Source organism: Microtus oregoni, unplaced genomic scaffold (genome assembly GCF_018167655.1).
Source record: "Microtus oregoni isolate MIOR12 unplaced genomic scaffold, Mior012 000091F_ref0000469, whole genome shotgun sequence".
Lineage (NCBI taxonomy): Eukaryota > Metazoa > Chordata > Mammalia > Rodentia > Cricetidae > Microtus > Microtus oregoni.
In genome coordinates, this window is record NW_024544600.1 from 606,874 (window position 1) to 626,316 (window position 19,443).

General features: G+C 45.0%; 2 protein-coding genes across 4 annotated transcripts in view; both read right to left on the bottom strand.

The window, feature by feature from the left end:
• The window catches only part of LOC121442321 (F-box/LRR-repeat protein 20-like), a 72,188-nt gene extending 60,448 nt beyond the window's left edge, over positions 1-11,740 (bottom strand). Inside the window, 2 exon segments of the mRNA XM_041643822.1 lie at positions 11,413-11,475; positions 11,477-11,740. Of these exon segments, the coding sequence (XP_041499756.1) occupies positions 11,413-11,475; positions 11,477-11,554 (141 nt within the window). The 5' untranslated portion in view covers positions 11,555-11,740.
• A 1,383-nt stretch (positions 11,741-13,123) lies between these two features.
• Positions 13,124-19,443, bottom strand: part of LOC121442320 (mediator of RNA polymerase II transcription subunit 1) — a 42,145-nt gene continuing 35,825 nt past the window's right edge. The window contains exons 17-18 of one of the 3 annotated variants that reach the window (XM_041643821.1): positions 19,232-19,372; positions 13,124-14,079 (exon numbers count right to left, since the gene is read on the bottom strand). In XM_041643821.1, the coding sequence (XP_041499755.1) occupies positions 14,049-14,079; positions 19,232-19,372 (172 nt within the window). In that variant the 3' untranslated portion in view covers positions 13,124-14,048. Of the gene's footprint in view, positions 19,373-19,443 lie in introns of all 3 variants that reach the window. The other 2 variants (XM_041643820.1, XM_041643819.1) reach the window with 2 other exon arrangements.

Consider the following 19,443-nt stretch of genomic DNA (forward strand, 5'->3'; position numbering starts at 1 on the left):
TCTCACCGCTTAGCAACTGAGGAATTTATTTATATTTACAGGGCCCATTTACCAGCATTAGCTTTGAAGCCTAGGTTTGAACTATGGCTTTGCTACTTACCATCTGTATGACCTTGGGGAAGTTTTTCAGATTAAACTCTCTGTGTCTGATTTCCAGTCTCTATAATGGCTATAATACTTCCACTGTGAGGTCTAAATTCTAAGTTTGTGTAGCATTAGCAGACTCCCTGCCATACAATGAAGGTGTCTGTAATTTGTGCTTATTGTTGCCACTTTGTAGCACATTATAAGTGTTTGTAAATATATATATGTTTTCCGAGACAGGGTTTCTCTGTGGTTTTGGAGCCTGTCCTGGAACTAGCTCTTGTAGACCAGGCTGGCCTCAAACTAAAACAGATCCACCTGCCTCTGTCTCCCAAGTGCTGGGATTAAAGGCATGCGCCACCATCACCCAGCTGTAACTTAATATTTTAAATACTTTAAAAGGCCTCAGTTTCTTTTTGTGAATTTTGCTGTTGCTCCATTTTAATATTTATTTTATTTATTTATTGTGTATACAATATTCTGTCTGTGTGTATGCCTGCAGGCTGGAAGAGGGCACCAGACCTCTTTACAGATGGTTGTGTGTTGCTCCATTTTAAAAGAGTTTCTCACTATAGCCCTGGCTTGCCTGACTGGACTTCAACTCAAGAGTTCCCTGCCTCTGCACCCTGCCAGTTTTGGTCTTGAGAACAGGGTACCATGCAGTTGTCAATGACTTCAACTTTTTAATTCTCTTGCTTTCACCTCTAAAGTGTTGGGATTTTAGGTGTATGACCCTACACTCGCTAAGAACTTACTATTTAGAGGAAAGGTCTTTTACAAAGGGAGAACTATAACTGGTCATCTCCTAATTTGAGTAGGTTTTCCACGCTGGTTATTAAACGAGAGCCCCCGTGAATTCTCGTCTGAAACGTGGAAAGAACCCAGCAGCACTTCATTACGGCCATCACTGCACTCATTGTTGGCAGCTGGGATAAATGTCTGCCGAGATGAGACGCTGGCACTGAATTCTAAGTTGACATTTTAAAACACTGGATCAGTCAGCGTTTACCCTGGAAGCTGGCCGTTCTTCCCTCTCTAATTGTAGAAAATACAGCTATGATGGAACTGAAGACAGGCAGGAGATGCATCTGCTCTGTGAAGGAGCACTGTGTTGCTGACACTCAACACTCTTCCAACCCTCACCCTCATCAGCTGTTGACAACCGTTTCATGCTTGGGATGTAAAGACGTTTATGTAGAAAACACATTACAACTTATTCCTGCAATACACTTGTAGAAAACTGATTTTGAAATGTTCTTTGAATAAGTAAAAATTTGTGCTTAATGTTGTAACTTCCTAGTACATTATCACGAACTGTAACTGTAAAAGAGGCTTCATTAATATTCAGTATTCTTAGTCACAACTGATGTGTTATATAAATGCCTCTAAAATGTAGCTCTGCCTCTAAAAAGTACAACAAAAATATAGCTTTGCTAAGGTCAACATATTCTCAACATGTTCCTTAAGAGAGACTAGAGGAGGTAGAAATGTAGTTGAGCGAATACGTATTTAGCATGCACAAAGCCCTGGGCATGAATAGCGTGCTGTGTAAATATGGGGAGGTAGAGGCAGGAGGATCAGAAGTGCAAGGATATCCTCAATTGCATAGGAAGTCTGAGGTGGGCATGGATACTTAAGACCCTGTCTCACAAATGGAACAATCAAAAACAGCATTACACGGGGCGCTAAAGCAGGGGGAATGTTGTAATTTTAAGACCAGCCAGGGCTATATAAGTGAATTCAAGGCAAGCCTATGCCACTTATGCAAGACCTTGTTTCAAAAACACACCTGCCGGGTGGTGGTGGCGCACGCCTTTAATCCCAGCACTTGGGAGGCAGAGGCAGGAGGATCTCTGTGAGTTCAAGACCAGCCTGGTCTACAAGAGCTAGCTCCAGGACAGTCAGGACTATTACACAGAGAAATCCTATCTTGAAAAACAAAACAAAACAAGAGATACATGAGAATAATTGTATTTACTGTGTTGTTTTGTTTTCAATGCTGGAGATCTAACCCAGGGAGTAACCATGATCTGCCACTGAGGGAGAACACTCAACCCACCAGTGCAAAATAATTCTATTTACAGAGACCTTATATTTCTCCAGCAGTTCCGTGACATAAACTGCACGAGTTTATCAAACTTTCATGTAAACACAGGAATCGAGATCTCAGGGGACCTAATCTTGGCATTGCTGTGAACACTGAGAACTGAGGAAATCCATTTAACTTTGTCTTTATGGCTTTAAAATGAGATTGCCAATATTCATTTCCTCATCATGAGTTAACATCAAACTCTTGTTTAATACAGCTTTTCGAGCTATGATATTATTAAGGGAAAATAGCTGAAAATAAATTTTCCTTACTGCAACTCTCCCAATTTTCAAAGATAAATTGGTAACCTGTGTGGCCTTGAAATCTGACACTGGAGTTTTTACATACTACTCATCCCTTAAAATGGTAGTTCTCGCCAGAGGGTAGTGGTTCACGCCTTTAATCTCAGCACTTCCCAGCACTCAGGAGGCAGAGGCAGGCTGATCTCTCTGAGTTTGAGGCCAGCCTGGTTCACAGAGTGAGTACCAGGACAGGCTCCAAAGCTATAGAGAAACCCTGTCTTAAAAAACCAAAAAGGTCCCAGCACTCGGGAGGCAGAGGCAGGCGGATCTTTGTGAGTTCGAGACCAGTCTGGTCTACAGAGCTAGTTCCAGGACAGGCTCCAAAGCCACAGAGAAACCCTGTCTCGAAAAACAAATAAACAAACAAACAAAAAAAAAAAAACAAAAAGGAAAAAAAAATCACATAATAAAAATGAATCATGGCCCGGACGGTGGTGGTGGCACATGCCTTTCTTTAATCCCAGCACTCGGGAGGCAGAGGCAGGCGGATCTCTGTGAGTTCGAGACCATCCTGGTCTACAGAGCTAGTTCCAGGACAGGCTCTAAAACTACAGCAAAACCCTGTCTTGAAACCCCCCCCCCCAAAAAAAATCCCACAATCCAATATAACTCTCTGTTGTTAGCTGTGACATACTAGAATCCTTTTGACTAAAATGCATAAAGGCATATCACTATAAAATTACAGTTGGATGTCTTGTTTCCTCTGAGTTACTATCTGGGTGAGGGCCTACCTAAAAGTTCACTAAGCCTAGAAGGTCAGGGAGGAAAACAGCACAAAGCACTTAAATTTGGTCCCTCTCTCTCTTGGATTTCTTATAATATTTTACTTTGAATATCTAAAAATACAATTCCAGAACCATAGCACTACACTAGCTAGAGTATTAGAATTTTCAATTATTTCCAACTTGTTACAAGTTAGGAAACAGTATTTCAAGGGAGAGAAACAGCTCTTTAAACAATAACAAAAGTACTCATTGATTTGCAAGGAAAATGAGGCCAAGGTTTGAAATGGAACAGTTTTGGAAATTAAAATTTTATATATACTTTAAAATTTTTACATAGTGGGTAATGAACCCATGGCTTCCCTCATGCTAGGCAAGTGTTCTAACACTACACTATTTTTTGTTTTTGTTTTTTGTTTTTCGAGACAGGGTTTCTCTGTGGTTTTGGAGCCTGTCCTGGAACTAGCTCTTGTAGACCAGGCTGGTCTCGAACTCACAGAGATCCGCCTGCCTCTGCCTCCCGAGTGCTAGGATTAAAGGCGTGCGCCACCACCGCCCGGCTTAACACTACACTATTTCCCCAGCTCAGAATCGAACAACTTTTAAGAGAGCTTGCGGCTCTTCCGGGGGACCTGGGCTCAGAGAAGAGTGCAGTTCTCGGCACCCGGATCAGGTGGCTCACACCCTTTTTAAGTCCAGCTCCCATGGATCAGATGATCTCATCTAGCCTGGGTGGTGCTCGTATTTGATCCCAGCAGTCCAGAAGCAGAGGCAGGAAGATCTCTGTGAATTCCAGACCAGCCTTGTCTACATAGTGAGTTTCAGGTTAGTCAGGGATACTGAATAAGACCCTGTCTCAAAAAAGTAAAAACAGATTCAACAGCAGCACCTGTCTGGCCTGGTGGTGCAGGTCTCTAATGCCAGTTTCAGAAGAATACTTGAGGACCCACAGTTCAGGGTCACTGGGCAGGCTCCAGGTCAGCCGCTCCGTTGTGGAGCAGTAGGAAAGCTCTTGCCCAGTGTGGCAACCGTAACGCTATACTGACAAATGACCTAAACTAGAAGAATACTAGAGTTTGAAAGTGTGACTACTTTCAACATAAATGATGATTTAGTAGGGTGTGACAGCTCACACCTACACCCCAGTATTTAGGATGCTGAAAAGAGAATCATGAGTTGTAGCCAGCTTGGGCTATAGAGAGTTCCATGCTAATCTGAGTTATGGAACAGGAGTCTATCTCAAAAAAGTCCAAATAGGAAACAAAAGAAAAAATATTTCAAACCAGGAGGTGGTGGCCCATGCTTTGATCCCAGCACTCATGAGGCAGAGGTGCAGGAGGATCTCTGTGAGTTCGAGGCCAGCCAGGGCTGTTATACAGAGAAACTTTGTCTTGAAAAAAAAAAGCACTTTGTGGAGTTTTTGCCCAGTGAAGGTTGTCAGATATTTGCGAATGCAGCTCGGAAGAAGAGGGCCTGACTAGCATACATGAGGTCCAGGTGCAATCTGGGTCTGAAGAATCAAGAATGGAAACGAACTGTCAGGCAGCTGTTTTCAAAATCAATCCCTACAATGTTCAGAACAAATTCTTGCCATGTGTTGTGCATACACCTTCAATTCCAGTACTCTATAGTCAGAGGTAGGTAGATCTCTGTTGAGTCTGAGACCAGCCTGATGTATGTATGGAGTTCCAGGGTGGCCACATGGGAGACTCTGTCTCAAAACAATAGAAAACACGACACAAGACAACTAACAACAAAGACAGGCCTGGCAGTTCTGCCCGCAATCTCAGGCTTTGGGATGCTGAGGCAGTTGGACTGGAAGTTCAAGGTCAGCCTTGACTACACAGTAATTTTGAGGTCACCATGTCTTAAAAACACAAAATCAGGGGCTGAAGAGATGGCTCAGAGGTTAAGAGCACTGGTAGCTCTTCCAGAGGTCCCAGGTTCAGTTCCCAGCATCCACATCGCAGCTCACAACTGTAACCCCAATTTCAGGGGATCCAGTAACCTCACACAGACACACATGCAGGCAAAACACCAATGCACATAAATAAATACATCATTGCAAAACAAAACAAAAAGAAAAAAATCCACACAACTGGGACTGGGAAGATGGCTCAGCAAGTAAAAGTGCTTGTCTACTCAAGCATCATGACCCAAGTTCAACCCTCAGAAGCCAGAACCCACAACAGGAAGAATAAAGTGACCTCAAATGTTATTCTCTGACCTCTACACTGTGGGACCTGTATTCACACAATTACACACACACACGCACACACACACACTAATTAAAAAACAAACTGAGACCCTGTCTAAAACAACAGAAACAAAAGAGGGAGCTAGAGAAATGGCTTAGAGGTTGACAGCACTGGCTGTTCTTCCAGAAGACCCAGGCTCAGTTCCCAGAATCCATATGGCAGCTCACAACTGTCTCTAACTGCAGACAGATCCAAGGGATCCGATGCCATCTTCTGGCCTCAGAGGACACTGACACACATGTGGTACATATACATACATACAGGCAAAGTACTCATACACATAAAATAAAACCAAATGCTTAAATGGGTAATATGCAGGATGTTCTTCAGAGGGTATAAAAACTTAAGGAAATAAAAATGGAGTTTTAATGCTTTGTTTGAGATGTGCTTTGTTCTGAAATCTCAGTCATACCAGTGCTGTGAGACTGAGGCTGCAAACTTTTTTTTTTTTTTTTTTGAGGCTAGGTCTATGTTGTCCATGCTGATTTCCAACTCATGGGCTCCAGTATTCCTCTATCTCAGCATCCCAAGTCTCTGAAATAACGGGTGTCCCCCACCAGGCCAGCCTGAACCAAAGTATGAGAGCCTTGCAGAAGAAATGATCAAGACGTCTGGCTTTGTATATTTATTTTTTAAAAGTCACAGATTCACAGGTTACTAAACCAAAAGGTACTTAAATAATTGCTTTTAACTCTCTTGCTTAGTAAAAAAAAGAAGGAAAATCACCAGGCCAAATAAACTGTTAAAAGTTCGCCCAGAACTCGGGGAGGCAAAGGCAGGCAAATCTCAGTGAGTTTGTGGTCATCCTGGTCTACAGAGTGAGTTCCAGGATAGACAAGGCTACACAAAGAAACCCTGTCTCAAAAAACAAAACAAACAAACAAACAATAACAAACAAACAAACAAAAAGGTTGGTTCATGGCAAAGCCTACATGAACAACCAGGTCTCCAAAGAAAGAGATACAGGATGTTCTTTCATGGTGCCATACGATTTTTGTTATTTTGGATAAAGTGAGTTGGCAAAACAACAAAAGCAGGCCAAAAAAACAAAACAAAACCAGAAAACAAAGACAAGACCTAGTGTCACTGATGTCTGTACTATTATTTATTTATAAGAAAGCCAGTGAAGCATAATGAATATATTCATTAACATAGATTCAGTATGTCCAAAATAGGGTTTTTCACTTCCTACCTTACAGTCTTAACAACTCCAGACACTGATTATAAAATATTCAATGTCAGCTAAAGGTAACACTAAGGCTTTTTAAAAATGTTAATTAAGATTTTAAAAAAATAAACTCAAGTTAAAAACTTTCCCCCATCATTATGGTATCTTTACTACAGATCTATTAAAAACACGGCAAAGTCAAAACTGAATTGAAAAAAAAATCTCAATTTGAAGCTAAGGGCAAGACTAGATATTTAAATATGTCTCTTGGCAATTTTCATGAGTGTTAAATGCTGTTTAACACAATTAAAATAAAAGACACACTCATTAATTTGACAGCATATGCAAAATAAAATATATTCGGTGGATTTTAGGAAAAGCACGTTTCCACACATTTAATGTGCTTTATGGTGAGTTACACTAAAAGCAGAACGATGTGAAAGGATTAAGTGCAGAAAAATAGAGATTGGTGAGCTGGAGAGACGGCTTAGTGGTTAAGATCATTTAACTGTTCCTGAGGAGGGGGGGACACAAGTTTGGTTGGCAACACCCACACCAGGGAGTTCATTATCGACTGGAACTCTAGATTCGGGATCCTATTTCTGACTCCCACAGCACCTGCACTCCATGTATACGCATATGCACACACATATACATTCACAAATTTAATCTCTAAAAACAAAAACAAACCCCCTCTAGAGATTAGAATCTTGGTCCTCTACTGTTTCGTTTTTAAAGACAGGGTTTCTCTGTAGCTTTGGAGCCTGTCCTGGAACGCTCTGTAGACCAGGCTGGCCTCGAACTCACAGAGATCTGCCTTCCTCTGCCTCCTGGAGTGCTGGGATTAAAGGCGTGTGCACCACTGCCCACTTCTTGGTCCTCTACTGTTAAGCGGCACAATTTTAATACCTTAACCTCTTGGGTCCTAACTTTTCTTGAATGTAAGATAGAAGTATCAAAATTAAGATAGCATGTGGGGTGGAGCCTGAGGACTATTGGAAGTTTCATGCTAGCCTGGGTTACACTGTGAGTTTCTGGCCATCCTGGGCTATCGTGTAAAACCCTGACTCACAGTGTGGGGCTGGAGAAATGGCTTGATCGTTAAGAGCACTTGCAGCTCTTGCAAAGAACCTGGATTCAGTTTCTAGTGCCAAAAGGGTACTTCACAACCATCTGTAACTAGAGTTCCACAGATCTGATGCCACTTTCTGACCTCTGTGGGCACCAGGCAAGCGTGAAGTAAACACAAATGCATGCAGGCAAAACACTCAGACACATAAAATAAAATGTATCTTTAAACTTTTTTTAATTAAAAAAAGACACAACGTAACAGAGCAGGAAGCAGGAAGTTTTACAGCCCTAGATCTCTTTCATTCTCTATCCTGAACTCACCTACTTTGGCTTTACAAAGATGCTGCATATTTGACTTATATAACCAGTGATCTCTTAGTTTTAACTTTATTTTTTTTCCCTTGGGGACAGTGCTGGAGGGCACAAAGTTTGAACAGGGTCTCACTCTACAGCTCAGGCTGGCTTGGAACTCAGTATATAAACCGGACAGACTGGAACTCAGGGGCAAATCTGCCTCAGTCTCCAAGTGCTAGGGTTACAATTTTCAGCCACTAAGTTCAGTTTAACGTAGAAACTTTTTTGTGTACCTGGCTCTGAGAGTAAGATATAAAGCTTGCGGCCTCTGGTCACAATATTCAAAAGTATAGAAAAGAAAACAGCCCCAAACTGGACACTGTGGCACCTGCCTGGCATCCCAGAAAGCATGAGACAGTGTAAGAGGATGACTGAGAGTTCCAGGCCAATGTTGGCTACATACTGAGAATTCGTCTCAAAAAAAAAAAAAAAAAAAAATGAAGGCTGGGGGATGCAGCTCTTGTAGGGTCTTGTGCTGGCTCCCCAGCATCACAAAGACAAAACAAAGAAACACACACACAGGGTGGGGGGGAGGACGGTAGAGAGGGGGGAAAAGAGAGAGAGAACATTAGAACACTCCCCATAAAAAGGTTACAATGAATCAAGTATGCAAAGAGAAGTATCTTTCATCTCAGGGTGGGGCAAGAATCTTTCATTTGTATTAGTCATGACCACAATTTGAAATTAGCTATTATTTTCTATATAGATTTCCTCAACTTACAAAAATTCACATTCTGAGCTTACCGACTGAGAAATAATCAGCCCCTTATAAAAAATTATCTTAGTTCTGAGGATTTTGTTTCGTTTTTATTTTGAGACAGGAGTTCTCTGTGTCCCTGGAACTCTCGATTGTACACCAGACTGGCCTTAAATATGCAGAGATCAGCCTGTCTCTGCCTCTTGAGTGCTGGGATTAAAGGCGTGCAAACCACAGGCTGGCAATTTTCAAGATTCAAAATTTCATCAAGCCGGTCATGGTGGTTCATGGTGGTCATGGTGGTTCACATCACTTGGGTGGTTCCAGCACTTGGGTGAGTGGAGGAACACCTCAAGGTCACTGACTACCTGAGCCCCTGTCTCAAGAAAAAACAAAAGAAGTAACTATTTGAAAGTAAGAAGCAACAATGTAGTTCTAAAGCATAAATGACAGTAAGTCTTTTCCACAACCTAAAAGGGAATAGCAAATTGGTAAAGAACTCACTGCAATTCAGGTTACACCCCACTCAATTTTCAGCATTTTGGACTCTGAGTACCCCTACACTGCCAAAAGTCTAGTTAGTAATTTCAAAGGTTTTACAATAGTACTGAGTTTCAAATTGCCATAAATTAATCTTATTGGATGCTCCACTTTAGAGCAATACAACGTCCTACATAGGTCATTTTTATTATGCTCCCCCCCCCCCCGCACCCCATCCCCGTGGTTAAGCTATACATAACTCTAGTGTAACCAAGGACTTTGATTTTCTCCACTTCCTCACTGCAACTCAATACTGTGACTCTGAATTTAAATTTCCTGCGCAGGTACCCTACCTTAATCTAGCTGTAACTTTACGCTTTTTTTTTTCTCCTCATACTCTTAAAAACTACAAACACTAAATAGAGGTTCCATTCCTAGGTAAGACTTTCACCCCAAGCCCATAAATTTCTGCCTCATTTTCATCTTTCAAAAGAGAGCTGAAGGAAAACACTGCGTGTTAAAAATACAACGCCCGAGGGGAGGAGGGAGAAACACCAATGAGAAGTATGCTGGGACTGGAGTGACCCCAGGTCGGCCCGAGTCTCTGCCAGAGAAGGCCAGGTAACATTTACTCTTGCTGTGTAAGTTTCTTTGTCTCGCAGCCTACCAATGAAGCCTCTTGCACATTATTGTACTACTGTATTTCTCAGTAGTTACATTACTTCTCAATGGGATCCCTTGCTCAGTCCGTGAATCCTCTTTAAAGAGCTTGCAGACGTTCTACTGTTCAATTCCAAGACTACAAACCTCCCACTGCAGAGGACAAACCTAAGACAAAAACAGAAATGAATTCTCCGAAGGCTTTTGGACCTTCCTCACGGTCTCTAAACCGATATCTAAGTTACCAGTAACAATGACCCACAAAAGTACAGACTAAACGGGGAAGAGGAAGTATCAGAACAATATCCAAAGAGCACCAAAAACCCAACAGTCGCCTCTAGCATCCCAGATTCCCACCCCCACTTCCTACTTTCACCGAGGACTCATCGATTCCCGCTCGGGAGGTGGCAAACGCTTCACGAAGGCAGCAGGCGCTGACCAGTCGGGGACGGGTGCTTTCACTGCGTGGTGGAAGGAGGCTAGCCAAGGGCTGGGCAAAGAATGGGAAGCTGAGTGTTATGGGGGGAGGGGGGATTTAGGGCGCCAGGGCTAATCCCGTCCGGGGCCGGCGGATGGAAGAAGGGGCAGCAGGCGAGCCTCCCGTACGGCGAGGCGAGCCGGTGCGCAGAGCTTTCGGGTCGCCAGCAGGGGAGGACGCTGACTGCCCCACCGGGGGCGAGTGGCGGGCCGCACAAGGGAGGCGACTCCGGTAGGGCGACTATTTGGGGTGCGAGAGCTGGCCTTCCTCGCCGCCCGAGACCCCTCCGAGCTCACACCTCAAACCTGCTCTTGGTCACTCCGTTCACGTCCCTCCTCATGGGGCCAGCGGGTGCGGCCCGGGCAGGGCGCTGCGGCGTGCGGAGTGCAAAGACAGGGGCCAGGGCAGGCCCGGGAGTTCCGGGAGCGGGAGGCGGCGGCGGCGATAACGCGAGACCCGCCCGTCGGACGCGGAGGACAGACCGCTCGAGTCCCGCGGGGCCTCCACCACCGCCCGCGGCGTCCGCGGCCGCGACGACTTCCAGTCGCTAGCTCGGTTCTCTCCAAAGCCTCAACTTCAACCCAAAACAAAAACACTCCCCACCTGCCAGCAACGCCGCTCCTCATTGGGCAGAGCCGCCCGGGCCTCGGAACGCCGGGGGAGGGGAGGAGCGCTCGGCGGCGGCGCGAGCCCACCCCTCCCCCACCGGGCGCAGCCCCGGACGGTGAGCCCGCGAGCGGTCGGAGCGTGGGGCGGCCGGGCGCGAGCCCACCGGGACGAGGAGAGGCAGGGAAGTGCCCCAGTGTGCGTGCGTTCAGGGGGCGCTGTGGGGCGGGTGCGAGTGCGCGCGTGCTCGCGGACCGGCGTGGAGAGCAAAGCGGGGACGGACCATCATCGGAATCCTCCGAAGACTCACCAGCACGCACCGACCCACGCGGAACCTGAGCCCTCAGCTTAGTGTCCCCAGCCCTAGTCTAGTCACTTCCCCGGCGGCCTGAGCTGGCACCCACATCTTCCTGGCCCCCCAACTCCCGCCCTCTATCACTCACTGTCGCCTTGAACCCAAAGTGCAGCAGGCGGTCCCTGCTCGGAGCCATTTTCCTCCGTTTTCTAGACGTCTCTGGGTTGGGGTAGTGCTGCCGCCGCCGCGGGTGCTGCTGCCGCTGCCTCCCCCGCCCCGGTGAATTGCATTCCGGGGTGCTGCGGGGAGGCCTGGGGGGCCGCTGCGGGGCGGCTGTCTCTCAGTGCCTGGCTGCCCAAGGCATGAGCTGGTGGCGCTAAGAGGCGGACCTAGCGCCCAGCTCTGCCCAGGGACTGGTAGCGAAGCTTCACCTCGGGGTCAGGGGGTGCAACGCCCCAGCACTGCACCCATTCCTTGGGCCGGGGGAGGGGCGCAGGCCGGTGGGGTGGGGGCAGGCTAGGCACAAGGGCCTGTGGCATCCCCGCCCCTCCGGCCGGTGGCGCCCAATGGGCTGTAGTGGCTGCTTGCCCTCCAATCAGGGCGCTGGTTGGTGAGAGCCTCAACCTGACGCCATTTCGGCGGGAGAAACAAGCGTGTAGGAGCGAGTAGGCGGGGGCGTCTGCCCACAGGAAACTAGGACTTTCATTGGACTAGGATATAGAAGCTAGTCCGTGTCATCCTATTATTAATGTGAACTCCAGCCTTCAAGATTCCTAAACCTATGACCTATTGTCCATGAGTTAGGAAACAATCTAGAGTGAGTTGCCCCTTCAAAGAGAAACAAATTACACAATGTACCAATCCTGAAGTATTAAAAACTATCATAAATTGCGCCTGTGCTCTATGAGGCCACAATACTGCTTTTAATTGCATATTCAAAGCAGTTATGAGTTTGCCTTATACTCTTTTTAGTTTTAATTAGAATCCGATCAAGATGAAAATTTACAAGTGACAAGTGCTGCGAACCTTTAAAAAAACTTAGCTTGCTTACCTTAAAGCACTTTTTTTTTTTTTTGAAACAGGATTTATGTAGTAGCTCCAGTTTTCCTGGAATTCAAGGGATCCACCTGCCTCTGACTCCCCAGTTATGGCATTTAAGGTGTGAATCACCACGCCTGGCCAAACTTTCTTTTTCCCCCTAAAGAGGACTTCCTACACAAACATGCTTCAAAAAATTCAGTTCTTGGGCCCACAAAAACCTAGGTCCACGTTATATTGTCTTTGAATCCTACATGCTTCTAAATCATTTCCTTTACTTCAGCCAATGGAAAAAAAAACAGCAAAATTTAGAAACATCCCAGCAAGAATTACTGGTGCATTTATAACTGCAATTCAGGAAAAAGTGAGACAAACTGACACACAGATGAACCAAATATAGGAAAAGAAAAATAAAACCCTGTCTCTTAGGTCTACCAACTGTGCATTCCTGTGGCCCATTTAGAAAACTGGTTTTTATTAATTTGGACTTTTGAGAGGCTCACCAAATGAAAATATTCAAACGGTAAGATTTATGGTGATGACTCATCCCTGTCATCCCACCACTCAGGAGGCCGGGGCAGTAAGGACTGCTAGTTCTACAACATACTATGCTGCATAGCAAGTTCTTGCTCGACACTGTCTCAAAGAGACAAATCTCAGAACAAAAGACCATCACCCCAACTCTTGGGAAGGGAGGGAAGGAGAATAGAGTTCAAAGTCTGGCTAGGCTACATAAAACCTAGTCTCAGAAAACAACAGAGGTCAGCCTGGTCTACATAGTGACCCATTTTAAAAACAAAACCTTCAGAAGCCCATTACTTTTTATCAAAGAAATTTATTTGTATGTAAAGCAACAGTTTTTTGTGATGTTTTAGAGGGGGGGAATCCCAGAATTTGTCCACTTTCAAAAAATGAAAAACAAAATATTTACAGAACAGCCATCCACACAGAAATCAAATCAGAACTACTGTAAAGACCCTTCCCACGGCTCCTGATGGACATTTCTAAACTCAGAATTTAAAGCTCTGCTCTATCATTGAGCTTGTTTCCCAGCCTAGTTTCTAAGATAACACTTCCTGCCCCTCCAAAAGTTAACTCAAGACAAATAACTGGGGGCAGGGCTAAAGAGGAAAATAAAATACAAAATGAGATTACCCAGGGATTGTGAATGTTTCCTACACTGACATCTGCTGTGACTCAACTTTGGATACTATGTGACTCACTGGCTCCTCTGAAAATTCACGATATTGCTGTTCTAGATTTTCAGGCCTTGGCCTGACAAAAGGAAAATCCCATTCAAGAGTTATCAACCTGAAGCTGGCTTTGGCAATTATATAAGGTCCCCTTCCTCACCTTGGAAACACTTATTTTAAAATACACTGAATTTGAATCTGAAAAATTCTTGTACATCAGAGCAGACTTTGTCCAAAGACCCTTAACATGAAGCCAGAAGACAGAAGAATCAGGTCAAACTAAAAATACAAGAAGTCCAGCAGCAGCAAACAGGTAGATGTTGACTTCATGTCCATGCCGTCTTTTGATACAGGAGACTGAGTACACCTGGATGGGAGGGAGGTGTTCCAGGCTTGGTTTTTTCTGCTTCTTCTCCTCCACCCTGTGGAGAAATGCAGTGCTCCCTGGTTCCCAGGCAGGGTGAAGCAGTTTAGCCCCGGCTCCCTGTTAAGCAAGTTCAGATGCTGGGTCATTGAGTGGGGTGTGCCCATCGACATTTCAGGGGCTTATCCTTCATCCAGATCCTAACTCGGGATTCTTTGATCTGGGATGAAGACAGAAAGAGAGAAAAAGCTTCCCAGTTTACTCATTTTGGTATTTGTTGGCTCTGCTTGGGGGGACTGAGCCCCTTATAACTATGCAGTACATTTCCCCATGAGATCATCCCCACCCAGAACAAACTTTAACACCATATGACTTTAACTTTCCTGCAGAAACTAAGAGGAGAGGATTCAGAACCAGGTGACAGACTTCTGAGAAATCCAACCTGGCTGTATATCTGAGATGCTGCCACTGCATCAGCACCACAAGATAAAGACTCCAGTGTCACCTTGCTCGTGTCCTCGTTAGTGTCACCCAAGACAGTGAACTCTGATAGGGTAACAGGTAACTTTTCTGGTTCCATTTTACAAAGTTTTGTTTCCTATTTATTGCCGTGGGACACAGAAATGGCAGAGTTGTTGAGAACCGATGACCAGAAAAGGGAGAATGCCACAGGAAATGAGAAACAGTCAGGAAAGAAAGCCACAGTACATTTTCCGAGTCTATGCTAACTCCAACCTGCAGAGTGTTGGATATAGAAATCGTCCGCATCTGATGAAGTCACTCCACTTATAACATACAAACATGAATCACCTGGCTTTTTTTTCTTTTTGTAATCCAGAAGAGTTGTGCTGGGGATTATGCCCCATTCTGCTGATAAAGATCCTGAACGGAATCATCAGGAATGGCACAGTGCAGGTGGCAAAATCAAAGTAAGGCCGCGGATTTTTGGAAGGACCCTCCAAATACTGAGAACTTCTGTTGCACTCAAAACGGTCTCCTGGATTTCTATATTTATGAGAAGGGTTTCATTTGATGTCCCTCAGAATCCAGACTCAGACCTGTTTCTCCAAAAAGGTCCAATTGTGTGCTACACAGTAGCAAGGTTTATCTTCATGCTCACTTAGCATTCCAGGCCCGTTACTTCAAGTGAGCTTGAAATTGTTTTAAGTGAACTATGGCTGCATTTTTTAAAACTGTTTATCTCGGGGAGCAGACAGTAGAGTGACTTAAGTCTGAACTCTTCCTCCTCGTGATGAAGAGAAACAGAGTCCAGCTCTTAGGAATGGCATCAGCTCTCCTGCAAGCAAAATGCTGGGATGTAGACTTTTGGCACATTGTGGAACTAGGAGAACTATTAGTTCTATAATGGTTTTCATACCTTAGGGTTTAGAATACGAAAACCCTTATACCCCCAAAAGCCACCCTTCTTTTTTAACAACAACAACAAAAAAGATAAATCTTTTAACTGCATAGGGAGGTAACTTCTATTATTCCTATGTCTGAACCCTGTGAAAAACCTCCAAAGATAATAGTTTTGGTTTTTCTAATTAACTCCAAAGACAGGCTCTGATTAACCTGTGTGGGCTTGATGCTGCAGCATCAGCAAAAGCTGCAAGCTCCCCACCACCAAACAAACATTGCTCTTCCTATCATTCTGAACCATAACCTTCATAGATTTAAGAACAAACATTGCATAAAAACAAACATTAAGGATTAAAATATTACAAATAAATAGCTAAAATAATTTTCCCTCCCCCAATCACTCCTACGAACAGACACCAAACAATGCTTTAAGTGTCCAAAACTGCCAAAGTCCTTCCCTTGCCCATGCTTCAAATGGACAACTACCAAAGGTGAACAACCTTCATGCAAATGCATCAAGGAATGTATTGCTTTTTCATTTTTCTGCCCAGCCCTTCAAATACATGCACTAAAATGAGTTTAAAGCATGTCCTGAAAATGGAAAAAGGGAGAAAAAATATATATGAATATTTCCCACAACAGTTTTCCCTCCCTTCCACCCCTCCCTATCTTAAACAAGTATTTTTTAACATTTCTTTCTGGCAAAGGAATATGACTTGGTGAATAAGCAACCCCATGGTCCCTTTAGTAGGGCTTAGATATACTTTTGTAAATGTACCTGGCGTGGTGTAGAGGCCATGTCCATTAGGAATCTCAAGCACAAATCAGGCCTATCTGACTCACCCCTTGTGTTGGTTTACATGTAAATGTATTAGTTTCTTCTCTAGACTTATCTGTTTAGAAAATAAGGTTCTTAATTGCCAATCAGGGCCACATCCATAAGATCATCATCTTCTTCCCCAATCATAAAATCAGGGCTGAGCCTTGAAGGCCTGTCTGCAGATAAGACTGGGTTATTTGTCATAGATAATGTCTGATCTGAAGAAATGGGTGATTTAGACCAATTCTCTGGCTTGATGCTGTGAGACTTTTTCTTGTCTCTGTCTTTGTCGCGGTCTCTGTCTTTGACTTTCTTCTTTTCCTTTTTGTGCTTCTTATGCTTCTCTGTGCTGTATTCTGGAAGTGGTCGAACCCCGTCATCGGAGCTCGGACTGTTCTGGTAAGATTTCTCCGCTATGGAGGAGCCTGACTCACTTTCACTGTCCACATTCTGGGGTGTATAAGCTGGCGACTTACTGTGGCTGGGAGAACCACGCTCATGCTTTGGAGTGGAACCACTGATCAATGGAGAACCATAGTTTTTTGAAGAGGCTATCTGTGGCCTCAGCCCTTCTCCACTACTTTCTCCTGGTTTCTGTAGAGTCACTTTGGCTTTAATACTAGGGGAGCCTCCATCATGTTTGCTGATGATAATTTTTGCCACACCCGTGCTCCCCACATTTTTTGACTCTGAGGTCTTCTTAGAAGAATCCACTGAGCCTCCAGAAGTAGAAACCTTTGATTTGTCTTTATCACTTTTCTCACGTTTGCTCTGGAATTCCCCTCCTGCCACGTTATGTTTAGAGGACATGGGATGGTTAGAATTTGTGCTTACTCCCATCTGACTCTCCATTGGATCCTCACCCCCAGGCCCACTGGTGACAACCCCGTGCTTCAACTTATCTATAACAGCTGTCAAGGAAGGCTTCTTATTCCTACTGGGAGATTTCCCTTTGGAACTCCCATGCTGATTCTGAGAGGATGACATGGAAGAACCACTTGAGGAAAACGAGGAGGAAGATGGTGTACAAGAATTAGATGCTGGGGGAGTTTTCTGAGACATTGAGCCTGAGGATCCTGACCCTGAAGATGACTTCGTGCCAGAACTTGAACTAGTTCCTGACATATGAGAACCACCAGAACCTGAACTGATAGGGGACTTGGCTTTAGAGGATGGGGGAGTCCCAGGAACAGGCTTCATTGGAGAGGAAAGCTTATCTGATCCTCCAGGAGGCCTTGAATGAGAAGGGGATATGTTTGGTTTACTTATAGAAGGATTCATAAGTGATGATGGCTTGCCTTGCGGTTTCATCTTGGTACTGCTAGACCCACTGCTCAGACCATGTTTGGTAATGGGAGACGAGCCTGGCTTTCCCCCAGTCTGAGATGAATTTTTTGACTGGCTGGATCCAGAGGACCCCTGGCTAGAATACATACTGCCACTTAATTTGGAACTTGATGAGCCTTCAGACTTACTGCTTTTCATCTTGCCTGAGGTGGAAGCAGAAGACGAGGAAGAGGAGGAGGAAGAATGACTATGGTGGCTTTTACTGCCAGAGGAAGACACAGAACCACTGCTGGTGTACTGACTGTGAGAGGAAGGCTTGCCCACCATCACTGTCCCCTTAGGAATCTGAATAGTGATTTTGGGAATGGGCGGAGTGGCAACACCTGGGGGAGTCTGAGACCTTCCTGAACTGCCTGGAGATTTGGATCCACCTGTACTGGTGGGTGGGGTGAAAGGCCTATTAGAAGAGCTGTGAGATGGAGACTTGCCCTCAGTGTCTGCTTTCTTTCGCTTTGGAGGCTTATCTTTGCTCTTTCCATCATTGGAAGGAGTTCGGCTGCGCTTGCCTGGTTTGCTGTCTAACCCAGGGCCTGATACACTGCCAGCACCAGTGCCATTACCTTCCTTTACCCTCTTTTGAGGTTTTTCTTTCCCTAGTTCTCCTGTGGTCATTAAAGGACTCTGACTACCACTGTGGTGTTCCATAAGATCTGTAGAACCCAAAGCCTTACCAGCTACTGATATAATACTGAAGTCAACTGTGTCAGCTTGGCTACTGCTCTTAAATTTTGTCTCCCCATTATCACCCCCAAGTATTGGCATCCCCAAAGTATTTAGTGCCTGAGATGCAAATCCTTTGAAATCATCATTATCCCCACTCTGACTACTTTCATCAAAATATTCTTCTCCAAAACCACTTTGGCTTTGGCTGTTCAACAAATCAGGATTGAAATCTACTCCATCAGGGAAAAAATGATTGGTAGGAGAATCACTACTGGGGCTTGCAGCTGCATCAGCAATAAGGTCAGCTGGATCAGTGTATGGATTTTCATTATTATTAGTTTGAAAGACATCAGAGTCAAAGAGGGCACTCTGAGAATGCCCAGAACTTGAAGAATCTCGAACAGGGGTGCCAATAGGTGGGCAATCATCACTAGTGCTGGGAAGCTTTGAGGCTTCTTCTGCAATGTCTGAAAGGATATCAGTTACATCTGGGCCAATGCTGTCTGAACTGGATAGTCGGACCATCCTTTGAATACTGGGCTGGGGGTGAGGCACTGGTTGGGGGTAAGTTGTAGGGGGAGTACTACACTGGCTTGGAGCTGGAGTGATATGTGGTGTGTCCAGCGCGTCAGCCGTCATGCTGACATCAAACATAGGGTTCTGGGAGTCGACATCCATTGAAAAGAGCTCTCTCTGAAACTCGTCTTCAGTCTGGTGCTTGGATTTGTCAGGTGGTACTCTTGATGACTTCTTCTTCTTGGTCTTGTTGCTCCCCGAGCACATTTCCATCCGGGGTGATCCGGAAGAGGAGTTCTGCCTTTCTAAAGGGCTGCTTCCATAAAGGGTTGAGAAATCCTGGGCAGGGTTATCTTTAAGAAGGTTCATGAGCATCGGGTGGTTCTTGGTGTTGCCGGCCATCGAAGAGACAGGTGGCGGCGTGTGATGAGGAGGGGTCGGACTCGAGCCAATGGTAGACCCCCCGTTCCCTGTGATTTGCAACAAACTGGTAAGAATTGGGTTCTGAGACACCTTGCTGAAGTCCTCCCCATGGCCCACCGACTCATGCCGATCTCTGATGCTCATGCTCATGTTAAACAAGGTGGTAATGGGACCCCCCGGAAAGGTGTTGGTTGGTGTGGTGGTACCACTCATTGGGTTGTTGCCTGTGGCCATGCCATACCCTGGGCTGCTAGCCGGGGGCAGGTTCTTTTTCACCATGTCTTCAACTGTCTCTGCAATGAGGGACAGTGCTGGGGTGTCAGCCTGTATGGTTTCAGCCTTCCTCCGAATAGCCCTCATCGTCACAGGGATGGACATACATCTGTAAGATAGGAAGAAAGAAAATAAGGTAGCACTGGATTCATTAGCTGATGAATAAAACCTAACATTTAT